The sequence below is a fragment of the Mastigoproctus giganteus genome, chromosome 4, assembly GCF_048544385.1.
Source record: "Mastigoproctus giganteus isolate SK-2022 chromosome 4, ASM4854438v1, whole genome shotgun sequence".
Taxonomy (NCBI): domain Eukaryota; kingdom Metazoa; phylum Arthropoda; class Arachnida; order Uropygi; family Thelyphonidae; genus Mastigoproctus; species Mastigoproctus giganteus.
The window spans coordinates 90,761,980-90,776,125 of record NC_143578.1 but is presented as its reverse complement, the minus strand read 5'-3'; the positions used below and the strand labels follow the sequence as shown (position 1 = coordinate 90,776,125).

Sequence of the window (14,146 nt, the reverse complement as noted above, 5' to 3'; positions counted from 1 at the left end):
GGGATCAGTGTTTCTGTGAAAACTGGATGCAAAATGGGTCCAGGATTCTACCTTGGCTTGCCTTTGTACGAAACATGCTTTTGCCCTTAATTTCTTATAATTAATGAGATTGGCTGTGCTCTGACATTGCCAAAATAAATTCCAGGCTTTATTTTTGCTCTTTTTGCTTTGGTGCATTCCTCATTCCACCAGTAATTACAGTCAGTCCTCGTATAGCACGATAGTTGTGTTAAGAGAAACCCTTGTGCAATACAAAATCATGCAATATAAACAGGCCCTATGGGAAAAATAGGGTTAGGTGCTGACCACCCAAGATTGAACACACATTTGTAACCAAAACATTACAAACACAATAAATAATCGTAATCAAATACTTAAGTATTTTATTACGACTATTACGTAATAAAATATTGCTAATGCTTTTGCTTCTATCATAAGCAAACTTGTTCTTTGTTTGATTTTCTATCCAAACAGATGACAGCGGTTCCATCTCTTCCAATTACAAAATTAGGAGGCACGCTTGATACACATAAACAAAGCTGCGCACGTGTAGCAATTGAATAAACAACACCGTAAAGGCAGAGATGACTATTGACACCTCACTAACTCACATTTTACTAAAGCACATTTCTGGGGGTTATTACCATAAAACAATAAAAACAATTTCCAGTTGCATTCCTGCTAGTGGAATCTGTTATAAACTGCTAGTAAACCAATCTAACTGCATTTGCGATAATACCGATAGCTGGAATTGTGTGGGTTTTACGTTATTATGTAAAATGTGTTTCCCCTTCACTGATATAAAAAACAAATACATTTTCAGAATCTTCTCTTCATTCCTATTGTGTTACGTTCAGTTTGGGTGATTCCGCGTTCCACTGCCATTTCTTGTAAACACAGGCGAATCGTGTATAAGCGAATTCGGTTCGAGTTATACACGATATTGTTCCCCTATTTATAAATCGTGTATGATTGAATTCGTGTAGTGTAAACATGTGTTATATGAGGACTGACTGTATAATGCTTTCAGCTTGGGGGATTTGATAGTGGTATTGTGTCTTTAGCCACATTTAGAAGATGCGACGTGATGTAATTTGTCACATTATCAATATGCTGGAGGCGGATTGTTTCCTCATCAAGGGCGATTGATGACTGAAATTTTGCCCAGTCTGCTCGGACAAATTTCCATTTTCTGCAGGGTTGAGTTGAAGGAGTCTGTGCTTTCAAAAAGTTGAATAATATCATAGTGTTCACTGCAAATGGGATCATCTACTACATATCACTCTACGGTCGGGACCAGAACTAGTGAACAAATTGAGTGATCTATTGCTGACACGTGTCTTGTTGGGAGCTGTACATGTGTCGGTGCACCAGTATTGAGTTTAGTGCCTCTGAAAAGCTTTCAATCAGTTGACCCCATCTATCTAATTTAGGAGAGCCCCATAAGGGGTGGTGCCCGCTAAAGTCCCCTAATATACAGAGAGGTGGAGGTATCTGTATAAAGAGGTCTTCATGATCTTTTAAAGAGTAAGTACAGTTTGGCGGCAGGTAGATTGAGAAAAGTGTTATTGCACTATGGAAAGTTATAACGAGCAGCAACAGCTTCTATTTCAGTCTGAAGTGGGATATGTTTAGTTGGGATCTTTGAAATTACTAGGATTGCCACACTACCATTGGCAGCATTAGCTGTATTTCGATCTCTTCGATAAAGGCAATAGCTCTTTATTGAAGGGATAATTTGTGAGGTTAGGTAAGTTTCCTGTAAACAAAGGGCAACTGGAGAATATTGGTTAATTAGGTATTGAACATCATCAGTGTTGCAATGAAAGCCTCTGCAATTCCATTGTAAGATGGTGTAGTTCATTTAGGTTTAGCTGAGGATGATTCATCTGACTATTTTTTTGTTTGAGGAGCATTTTTTTCGATCTTTTTTTGGGAAGGTGTGGCATCTGGTATCCATAGTGTCATTTGCGTGACATTCTAGTATGGGTTCCTCATGAACTGAGTGTACATCTACTTCCTTACTATTGGTGGATAATTCAGGTTTCTTGTTGTCTTTAGTAGTTTTTAATTTTTCTTTGTCATGCGGGATGGTCCGAGTATCAGTTGGGATACTGATTAGAGTGTTGGTCACTTCACTGGTTTTAGTTTGACGTATGTCTTTCCCAGAGTGTGATAATATATTTTTAACCCAGTTAGCTAGAGATGTGCTGGGAGGTATTGATACATCTGTATGAGCTGCTGTTGAATGAAAACTTCAAGCATGAGATGCATATGAATGACTGGGCATGGCCAACATAACCTGTCTGCCTGCCTCAGGGTATGTGACTTTGTGCTCTATTTTATATTTTTGGATTTTCCTCCCTGTTTTCCACTTTTCACAAGATTTGGAAAAGTCTGGGTGACTTTCTTTGTAGTTGGGGCAAATGGGACTTGAGGCTGAACAGTCTACTTGTGTATGCTCTTTGGAACCACAAATTGGACAAATGGCATCACCCCTACATGCTTGTTGGGAGTATTCATATCTTTGGCATTTAAAACAATGAATGGGATTAGGGATATAAGGCCAAATTCAGCAGTTTAAATAGCCAGCTTTTACTGGGGATGGCAAATCTGTGCAAGATTTCCATCTTTTTTAGTCATTATACGTTTTGCACTAATTACTTTTTGGATGCTCAGTTCCTGCACTAATTTCTCTTCAGATACTGTAATCAGGTCCCACTCTGTGATAACACTTTTGGACGAATTTAACATATTGTAGGGAGAGATGGATACCGGCAGCCCAGCAAATGTTGTTGTTTTGAGCAGCCACTCTGAATGTTCTGAGGTAGCTGTTTCAATCAGGTCTCCGGATTACAGTCATTTAACCATTTTTGGTGTTCCAGCAATGGATTCCAGATATCTTTAGATAACAAATGGTGATAACTTGCCGACAGGCTCGTTGGAGAGAGAGTATCACCAGAAAGTTTGGCATCTCACTGCACTACACTTCTCTTCGGAGTCTTTTCGGTTCGTTCAAGTCATCACCACTGGGTTTGTCTAGCCTTGAGTTTGAAGGCTCTAGAGGTGGACAGTCGTTTATATCCATGGTTACTCCTTTTAGCCCTGGACAATAACTTTTCCCCCAGGTTACCGGCCCTGCCACGGGGAGGTAGGAGCAGTGTCGCTTGGAGGCCAAGCGGTTGAAGTGTTAGTTAATTTAGTAAAAATAGAAATATAGGAAAATGTAAAGAAAGGTGTATTTCCTTTCTATGTTCTAACTTGTGGCTTTTCAAGTATAGAACTGTTTTTAAAGTACGACTATTGAAAGAAATGCAGTAACTTAAAATATAATTTCAATCGCTTATCAAGAGCACTTTATGAATCACAAGAATATTGCTTGGCTTCGAAATACACTTGGTACCCGGGGCCTGATTATTATTATTATTTTTTTTTTTGAATTAGATGCTTTGATCAGAAGATCTCTAAATTGTAGTCTCTTAAACCATTTTGGGATTACCAGCAATTGCCTCAATACTTTTTCTGTACAAGAAAAGGTGATAGCTTGCATACCATGAAAATGAATCATTAAAAAGGATTAAACATTTTGTGAAATAGAGTCCATTTTTATCCTTTTCAGCTGAGAGGTGTCATGATCTTCATCATTGGTTTTCAGATTAGAGCATGGCTCTATTGGTGGAAATGTTGTGAAGTCCATTTTATAATCATTTGGCTTTAAGGGTTGATTTTTCCACTGAGATTATTGGCCGTGCCACAAAGAGGCAGCAGTAATGTCACAAGTGACCAAGTGGTGTCAGGTTAGTTGAGCTAGTGAAAAAAGAAAATAAAAGGAAAGGTGACTTTCTTTCCTGACTTTAACTTAAAAGAACAAAGTTTTAACTATATAAAAGAAGATTCCTTTCAGGAAAATGGCTTGAAAATTGCTTTGGAAGACACTCAGATCACATGGCCATGGAACACTTGGCACCCAGGGCTAGTTATTATGTTATTTGTTTTTTTTTTTTTTTTTAGGAGCATTAGCAACTAAGGTCATATTGCTCTGACCCCAGGGTTAGCAGTGTGACATTAATGCCAAGTTACTGCTATGGGATTAAAGGATGATTGAGTGGGAGATTTTTGTTTTTTTTTGTTTTAGTTAGTTGTTGGCTCATCGGCTTCTGTGGCCATAATGCACCTCCCAAGGTTTTTGCAGTACTCTGATCCAAGCCCGAGGCGGGATTCGAACCCGCGACCTTTGGGTTGCCGGGCAGGCACTTTACCCACCTGGCTAGCCCGGTCAGCTGAGTGGGAGAAGACAAATGGACACTACTCTTTGTGAATAATGTTATTAGCGGAGTTCCCACAGGGTTCAGTGCTGGGTTCTTTTCTGTATTTATTAATGATATTCAAGAAAGTATATCAGACAATGTCCAATTTTGCAGATGATACAAAGGTTGGCAGTGTGGTTAATGACAGTAATGAAGGTATGCTGCTGCTGCAACAAGATCTAGAAAAATTAGGCAGATGGGCTGAGAAATGGTAACTGATATTAAATACTGACAAACACAATGTACTGCATATGGGTGGCAGTAATCCCAGTGCAACATACCAACTGTGTGGTACTACACTCAGGTTAGTGGAAAATGAAAAGGACTTGGGTAACTGTGCAGTCAGGTTGCTAGGACAGGTCATGGAGTTTTGTCAATGATATACAGAAATTTTGCTAGCAGGGATAAGTAGACGATAATGTATAAGGCACTGGTCAGGCCACACCTTGAGTACTGCATACAGGTTTGGAGGCTTCATTTTAAGAAGGATGTAGAGCTGCTGGAACAGATATAGAGAAGGTCAATGAGACTAGGGGAACAAAGGGGTGCTCTTACCAAGAAAGGCTTCAGTTTTTGCAAATTGCAGCATCTGTGAGATGATCGGCTTGATTGTTTAAGACTTTAAATGGCTTGGACAGACTCAATGCTGATGGGATTCTTCCTCTTACTCAGACTATGCACATGAAGGGAACATAAATTAAAATTGAGGAGGGATGGTTGCAGAATGAATGTGCAGAAGTTTGCCTTCAGACAGCAGGTTGTTGATTGCTAGAACAGGCTTCGATTTGTGGTTGTTAAGGTGGATAGAGTGAATGGATTCAGGGACGAACTGGAAAAAAATTGGATTTTTTTTCTTTTTTTTGGCTGATGCTGTATAAGCTTGCTTTCTTGCATAATTTGCCACTACTAATACTACACGTGGTCTACTTAAGTTACTAAAAATAAAGTGTAATACATTTCATGTTGAAGTATACAATGCAATGAATATTTAAGCCCATTTATTATTAGTTAGTAATTACAAAATAGCTTTGAGATAACATAAAGAAACAGTTATTGTAAAGATCATTTAAATACATTATGCATTATTTATTACTATTACTTGAATTCCCATCCAAGATTTAACATATGGTATTTGGATCCGGTAACTTGGTGGTTTGCACAACAAATTGATGGTCATAAAGCTTAAAATAGTTTAATTTTTTGCCCTTTTATCACACAAGTAACATTCACCAACAATAAAGCTCTTTCTACTTCTACAGAACTAACTGCAATTGTGTTCATAATTTGCTTTATGTTCCTTATCATTTCCAGATCAGGAAGTTTTTTTGATTGAATGTTATTTTCTACATACTCATGAAAATCATTTAAATCAATTTCAAACTTTATGGATTTAATTCATGCACTTTTCTTTCTGATTTCCAAGGTAACTTGACTTCTTGGATATTCCATGAAGTGGGATCTATAACATTGAATATTTCAGCAATTTTAGATGTGTTACTAGAATGGCCTAAATGATCTTCTTTATATTTAATGCAGCTACACTTAATAATCTTGCATTCATTTTTTTAAATAATACAATCTATTACTCTGCCTCTGGGCAGTGATTTAAACTTTACAAATAATGTATTTTTTAAATTTTATTCTTCAAAATTCCATGCATTTAAATGCATCAGACTATCGTTTCATTAATTTTATTTTCATGCATACCAACAGTATACTTTAATTGTATGAATAATTAATCGTTCATTTTATTAGCTTATCTGGTTTTGTTAAACTCAACTGTCTCATTTGCATTTGATAATAATGCAAATTCATCAAAAATGTCAATAATTAATGTCAAGTGTTTTAAAAATGCTTTATATTTCAATCTTTTTTTCCCACCAGAAAATTTCTTATTTCTGTAAAATTAAATATAAAAAGCTAGACAGCCCATCATGGACCAGAACATAGCAATTTTGATAATTTCAATACATGGTTCTTCAAAAATTTGTTCAGTTCAAATTGACTTTTATTTGACTTAGGAAAAAACTGTAAACCTCATCAAAAAAAAAAAAAAAAAATCTTGAAATCCTTATTTCACTGATATCATTTATAGCATCATCTAAAACCAATTTTAGCTGATGATTCAAACATGCCAATTATAATGTTTGGAAAATCTTGAATACAACTGACACTACACATATAGATTAATGTGACTTAAAAAAGAATTATATTTTAGCACAGGCCCCCATATAACACGGTACTTCTACATGGTTTCGCTCTAACATGATTGATAAATTGCAGCAATCCTCGCACAACACGGTACTTAAATAACATAGAGAATTTTGGTAAACTTTGCATTACAGGGTATTTTTGAGCCTTTGTGCAGGAAAAAAACCCTGCTATTATGTTGTATGTAATTTTTCAACATTTCCACTCTTTTTGAATCCCTACTGTTGACTCACTAGTCAAAAAAAATTATTGAGAAATCCCTGTATTTTGTTGGGAAATCCCTGTGTTACGTTCTATACTATTGAACTTGTGCTTGTTAAACTTGTGGAAAAATTTAGACTTCAAAGTTTTATTACTATAGGACAGCACACCAGGCCATCCAAAAGATTTAAGTCATCCAAATGTTGAAGTTATGTTCCTGCCACCACAGTAGTACTGGGTTAATACAACTTCTTTCATTCAGCCATTAGATCAAGGCATTATATCCACCTTTAAAACTCATTACATCAGAAAATCGTTACAATGGATTTTGGAAAAAATTGATTCTGAATCTATTGAAGTAATGGAGGCATGGAAACATTTCCCAATTGTGGACTGTATCAGAATCATAGCTTTATCTCTGAAAGAAGTAAAACTGTCAACATTAAATGCATGTGGAAAAATGTATGGCCAGAGTCAGTTCATTCAGGAAATATGGTCGAACTGGCAGAAAATGGAATCGGTTCAATAGTAGAACTTGCTACATCAGTAGGAGGGGAAGGTTTTGATGATATGATTACTCAAGCCATCTTGGGCAGCACAGTTGATAGAATCGCCCTCCTCCCCCACACTGGGTGGAAAAGACCTGAGTTCGAATCCCATCAATGACGGGAGGAATTTTTATGGGTCTTTTTCACAACATGGCTGAGTTAGTCTGATTCAGGCAAGTGTAGCATGATTTTCTCTCCCAGAATCTCGGGTTTTTCGTCCAGCAAAACAGAAAACCGACCTCAGGACAGACGCAATTTATAGACAATATACACAGAGTAACATGGCCTTAGTCACCGATACTCCTAAAAAAATAAAAAAAAGATATGATTACTGAAGACGTTCAAGAATTAACGGTAGAAAAAGAGGCTGGCAAATGGATTTGGTAGAAATGGCATTGGAGGTAAAATCAAATCAATTCAGAGGATGATAACGCAGATGAAAATTCTAAACTTCCAAATTTTACACTAAAAAAAAGCATACAGGAAGGCATAAAGTTGGCCAAGCAATTAGAATCTTATTTTTTGAATGTAGATTCTTGAATGAGAGAAGCCCAAGGTTCAAAAGAGAGCTTCAAAAATGCTTAGTTCCATATAATGAAATTCACAAAGATTTATCAAACAAAAGCATACAAACTCAGATTACTGATTTTTTAAAGAGAGCAGAAGATGGAATGTAACCCCCCTTTTTGTACTTTTTCTTAGTCTTAACTCCGTATAACATGGTTTCGCACATGACATTTTATAGAAACCTAACTACTGTGTTATATGAGGGCTACCTGTACTAGAGAATGCTTACTTTTTTGTTAGCTTAACTCCTCCTTGAAGACCACTAGAAAAAGTTCCTTTACCACGACCACCTGCCAAAATCTGAGCCTTTATTACAAATTCTTTTACATCTGAGAGAGGGAAAAGAGATAATAATTTGTAACTTAGTTCAATTCACTTTTGAAGTTAGCATTATTAAATATAATTATGCAAGATATATGATGAAGAATTCTATATCTAGTTTAAATGTAAATACTGTATATCCTTATGGCTACAGATGCAAGTAGGCAATCATTCAAATAAAATTGTCTGTTGAATCAATTCGTCACAGCTAACCCAAAGTTATCTTTTGTTTTGTGATGAAAAGTACTATCACGAATAAATTCTGCTATAATACATTAAAGCATATTTTACCTTTTAAGGTTGTACTTCAGCCAAATTTACATAAATATTTACTTCCACCACTGATAAAATCACATCTTGCTTGTGCTTCTGAAGATCTTAAAGAGCAAAAATTTTAATCCAAGTCAAACATTAGAATTATGCTTTCATTTTTATTTTTAATTACTTTTCTTTTTTTAAGGAATAATCAAGTACTTCAGTGCAACACTCAAAGAAGTGAAACATTTCAACAATAGAATTTATAGTTCATTCAGTTTCCTAATAAATTGAAGTTTAAAAGCAAAATAGTATAATCAATATTATAATAATACTGTACTATATTTTTCTATTATACTATAATAAATAGTATAAAATATATTATAAAATTAGTATGAGGGTTTGAAACTCTCTCAGGGGTATCAAACCCCAAGTTACTTGATATTGCAAACTTACTTGTTTATACTTCAAATAAGTAATGCTTCCCCATTAGAGAAGACTACTGTTACTTATTTTCAGTTGAGTATCACCTCATATTATGAAGTTATTATTATTAGCTATATGGTGCAAGGAAGTCTGAGGCTTATGCTGCACCAGCCAAAAAAAAAAAAATTCCGAGTTACCCTGAGAGAGAGAGAGAGAGAGAGAGAGAGAGAGAGAGAGAGAGAGAGAGAGAAAAGTAGAAGGGAATCACCAAGAAAGAGAAGAATGATGATATCCAGCTCAGGACATCATCATTCTTCTCTTTCTTGGTGATTCCCTTCTACTCTTGTAACATCTCATATTGTGAAGAATTCTTCACAATATGAGATGTTATGAGATATTGTGAAGAATTCTTCACAATATGAGACAGTTTCTTTCGATGACTGGAAACATTTTCCTCGCAGCTCCTTCTTTAACTTTGTAAATAAAAAAAAAATAATAATAAAAAATAATCAGTGTGCAAGATCAGGGCTGTAGGGTGGATGAGGAACACATTTGACATTAATGCTGCTAAGCACTCAATGACAGTATGAGCAATGTGAGGTCTCGCACTGTCGTGATACAGCATCATCCAGCCACGAATGATCCTTCAAAGTCTGCAATACGGGACCTTACTACAGTTGTGTAGCAAGATTCTGTAAGAGTTGTATGACATGGCACAATACGCTGGTAAAATCAAAAAAAAAAAAAAAAAAGAGAGATGACCATAACCTTTCCTGCAGAAGCCAAAACTTTCACCTTTTTCAGTGTTGGCAATGATGTAGACTTCCAAACAGAGCTTTGTCGCTCATTATCTGGTAAAATTGAATCCATGTCTCATCTGCCATTATTACCTTGTGCAGAGCTTCACCTTCCATTGCAGCTCCTGATCAACCTCCATGCGAGCTTGCATGGATGCACTACTCACTCAGATGTGAGTAGCCTTGGAAACCAGTATGCACAAATACATCACATGCAAATGGTCACAGAGAATATCGTGCATTCTTCCTACTGATATTCTCAACATCTCTATCAGTTGCCTTACTGTTATAGGATGATCTTCTCTCACAATTACAGAAGCAGTGTTTACAATTTCTGTGGTGACAGCACTGGTTGGAGCTCCCAGACCACTGATTTTTGTGATTGAATCACATCCATCTTTAAACATTCTAAACCACCTGCAAGCTGTGCTATATGAAAGCTTAGATTTGCCACAAGCCTCTTTTAATATTTCATATGCTTCAGCTGATGTTTCCTTAACACACACACAAATGTTTCCAACTGAAGAAAACATGTCCACTGTTATGCAGGCAAAACTGAACAGGCATAAACTTGACCAACTGCCAAGATCATATTGTATGCATGGGTCAACTCAGATGTGAGTTGACCCACGACAAAGCTTGATACGTGATGAAGCTTGATTTGGTCTTAAATTCTGCAGCACAGCTAGAAATAGCAAGCAGTATGCTTTTTCATGAAAAATTATGATAATTTTTCATTGAACAGCCCTCATATTTAGGGCAGAAAGCCCCAAACTATAAAAATTCAAATTATGACATTAGTTAGTGCATTTGTATCAATTACTACATAGTGGAATTTTTTAGACAAAACAAAGTTTGTACATTGGCATCATTATTGTAACATCTCATATTGCAAAATCCTTCACAATATGAGGTGGTACTCAACTGAAAATAAGTAACAGTAGTCTTCTCTAATGAAAGTATAACAGCGGAAACTCATGAGAGACTTCACAATATGTAATGTCACAATAATGATGCCAATGTAAAAACTTTGGTTTATCTAAAAAATTCAACTATGTAGTAATTATACAAATGCACTAACTCATAGGTTCCCAAAGTGGGCGGTACCACCCCCCAGTGGGCACTGAAGCCTTCTAGGTGGGTTCAGAAGCAATTGGGAGGCTTTCAGGCGGTCTAGGGGTCGGTGGCTCCTTATCCATATTTTTATCTCCAGTGGACCCAGTTCAAAGGTCATCTAATAAATTCTATAATTTTTACTCTATGGACACAGCTGAAATTCGCTATAGGTGAAGCCAGAACTGTTTTCTTCGATTTTCCCACTTCAATTTTCAAAACCTTCTATTGAATTTCACGCAAATGACAAGAATGTGACATCAAGTGTGTATTTTTTTAGGCCTTTTTCTGTTATTTTTCTAAACCCACCCTAATTAGCCTAGGGCCTTTGAAATGCGACAACACGAGCTACTGTGAGTTGACATAAGAAGCAATAAAGCGAAACAGTAGCAACAACTGTAATGCTAATGACGTAAGCTTGATCAGTCAATTATATCTCCGCGTCTGTTGATTCGTTTGAGACAGATTAAGTATGAATTTTAGTATTAGTATTAGTAACGGCCGCATGGTGCAAGAAAGCCTATGGCTTATGCTGCACCAGCCAAAAAAAAAAAAAAAAAATCCGAACAAAAAATGATAAAAACAAAAAAATAAATAAATAAATAAAATAAATAAATAATAATAAATAAAAAAAAATAAAATAAAATAAAAAATAAATAAAAAGGAAATTAAACCTATCATCCTATGCGCTTCCCTTACCCGAAAGTACTATCCAGATGACCTTTGAATTTCCCCAAACTGTCGGCCTCTACCACCCATGAAGGCAACTTATTCCAGTAATTTATAACTAACTGGCTAAAATAAAACTTCCTGCAGTCCAATCTAAACATTTTAAACCAATGCCGTAGCACGTTTCACCTTCAAAGCTTCCAAGGCTGTTTTGCTGACATAATAATTCATGAATTGATATGTGATCGTACATTTTTGCTGTTTAGGAATAAGTTTCATTATTTTTTGTGTGCTTTGCCAACAATCATCAGTCGAAAGTGTGATAGATAAGTGGAGCCATATAAAATGTAAATTAAATCTTTTATTTTGTGAATATTGTTGCAAATTTTATTACTTCATTATGTCTGAATCTAAGAAGAAATGTCAACAGTACAGTATTGAGTATTTGAAATATGGTTTTATTCAGTCTCCTACGAACCATTTATTACCTATGTGCTTGATTTGCCAAAAAGTATTTTCAAATGAAGCAACGAAGCCTTCTAGGCTACAAGAGCATTTGACTAAAATGCATGCTGATGAAAAGGATAAAGATTTGTGCTATTTTCAAATACTAGAAGAAAAATATTTTAAACGTCCAACTATATCAAAACGTTTTGCGTCGTCCACTAAACAAGATGTTATTTTGGTTTTTAGGAGCATTAGCAACTAAGGCCATATTGCTCCGAGATATGCGATGGTCATTCCCTGACCTTTCCGCATCCTCCGTATTTGGTGGTGACGGGCTCGAACCCCGGTCTAATCAAGAAGCGTGTGCTACGCACTGCTGCTCCTTCCCACCTGGCTACGGAGGCGCCGACCACTAAACAAGATAATGACAGATTACAAGCTTCTTATAATATTTCATTATTAATTACAAAAGTGGGAAAACCACACACAATTGGTGAGGAATTAATCTTGCCAGCAGTAAAAGAAGTAATAAACACTGTGCTTCATAAGCCAGCATCAGATATCAGGAAGATTCCTTTGAGCAATAATTCAGTGCAAAGAAGAATCGATGAAATGGCGGAAGACGTTGAAAAATCATTGTGCAATTATTTGAAGACATACCAATTTTCCATTCAACTCGATGAATCAACTCTCCCAAATAATGAAGCACTACTCTTACATACGTATGATTCATAAAAGAAGAAAAAGTTTGTCAAGAATTATTATTTGCTAAAAATTTGGAAGCGGATATAAAGGGAGAATCTATATTTAATACCACGAATACGTTTTTTCAAGAGAAAGACATTCCAATTCGTAATATTGTCTGCTGCTACTGATGGTGCTCCAGCAATGACAGGGTGCCACAAGGATTTCATAACGCATTTGAAACAAGCAGTACCAAATGTACTTGTTATACATTGTGTTCTTCATCACCAACATTTGGTTGCGAAGAATTTAAGTGAACGCCTGCATACGTCGCTCCATTACGTTATTAGAGCAGTCAACAAAATTAGAAGCAATTCATTGAGCGACAGATTGTTTAGCCAACTTTGTAGTGAAAACAATGAAGATTTCAATCATTTGCTGCTTCACACAGAAGTTTGTTGGCTTTCAAAAGGTATTTGTCTGAATCGATTTTACAATTTGTTTGATTCAGTACTAGAGTTCCTAGAAAACAGAGACAACGGGATTGCGGGCCAACCTGATTACATCCAAAAATGACATTGCCTATTTGACAGACCTCTATAAAATATTTCATGAAGTCAATCTACAATTACAAGGTGATGAATTGAATTTAATTAAAACAAAAAATGTTATTGCCGCTTTTGTGGGGAAACTTCTTCTGTTCAAGCGGAATCTAGGCCAAGGGGAATATAGCCACTTTTCAAATTTATCAGCATTGTCTCTCAAAAAGGAAGATTTACTTACATACTGGCAACACTAAGGTGGGTCGGAAAACTGATAGATTGGGGGGATACAAGGAATAATAGATTAACAGTAGCCACTGGTAGAGGTGAAAGTGATTCTTGCGCTGCTTCTATTGGAATGAGCCGCAGCCTGGAAAATAAGATGCAGGATATTTCAGAGACTGCTGGGAATCATTGGGGTACAAGTAAACACATGGGTTGTGTTAGGGTAGCTAAGAAAAAGAACAGGTGCATGTATACTTGTGTGTACACCAATGCTAGGAGTTTAGTAAATAAATTTGATGAATTTGAGGTATTGCTCAAAACATCAAAGGCAGATATTGTGGGGATTTCAGAGACGTGGTGTCACACAGATATAAGGAATGCAGAACTGGAATTTGGGGAGTACAATGTCTACAGAAGGGATAGACAGGATAGGAAGGGAGGAGGGGTTATGCTATTAGTTAAGAAATACATAAAATCCAAGGAAGTGAAGCCAGTCGACATTGCTGGACAGAGCAGTGTCGAGTCAGTTTGGTGTGACATAAGCATTGGGAGATCAAAATTGAGAGTAGGAGTGTGCTATAGGCCTAATAACTCTGATGAGTATAATAAGAAATTGTACAGGGAAATAGAGTGGGCCAGTAAATCAGAGAGTCCTATAATAATGTGGGATTTTAATTTCCCAGATATTGACTGGAATTTGGGGGCTGGTCACTCACACACTAGCAAGGCTTTTGTGGATTTATTGGATGATTGTTTTCTACATCAGCATGTTAGGGAGGCAACTAGAGGGAGTAATACTCTTGATTTGATTATCAGTAGTGATTCTTCATGCA

At 36.3% G+C, this 14,146-nt stretch overlaps 1 protein-coding gene across 1 annotated transcript in view; it reads right to left on the bottom strand.

The window, feature by feature from the left end:
* Nucleotides 1-14,146, bottom strand: part of ScsbetaG (Succinyl-coenzyme A synthetase beta subunit, GDP-forming) — a 144,003-nt gene that overhangs the window by 79,869 nt on the left and 49,988 nt on the right. The window contains exon 3 of the mRNA XM_090371673.1: nucleotides 8,064-8,163. Coding sequence (XP_090227799.1) covers nucleotides 8,064-8,163 — 100 coding nt within the window. The remainder of the gene's footprint in view (nucleotides 1-8,063; nucleotides 8,164-14,146) is intronic.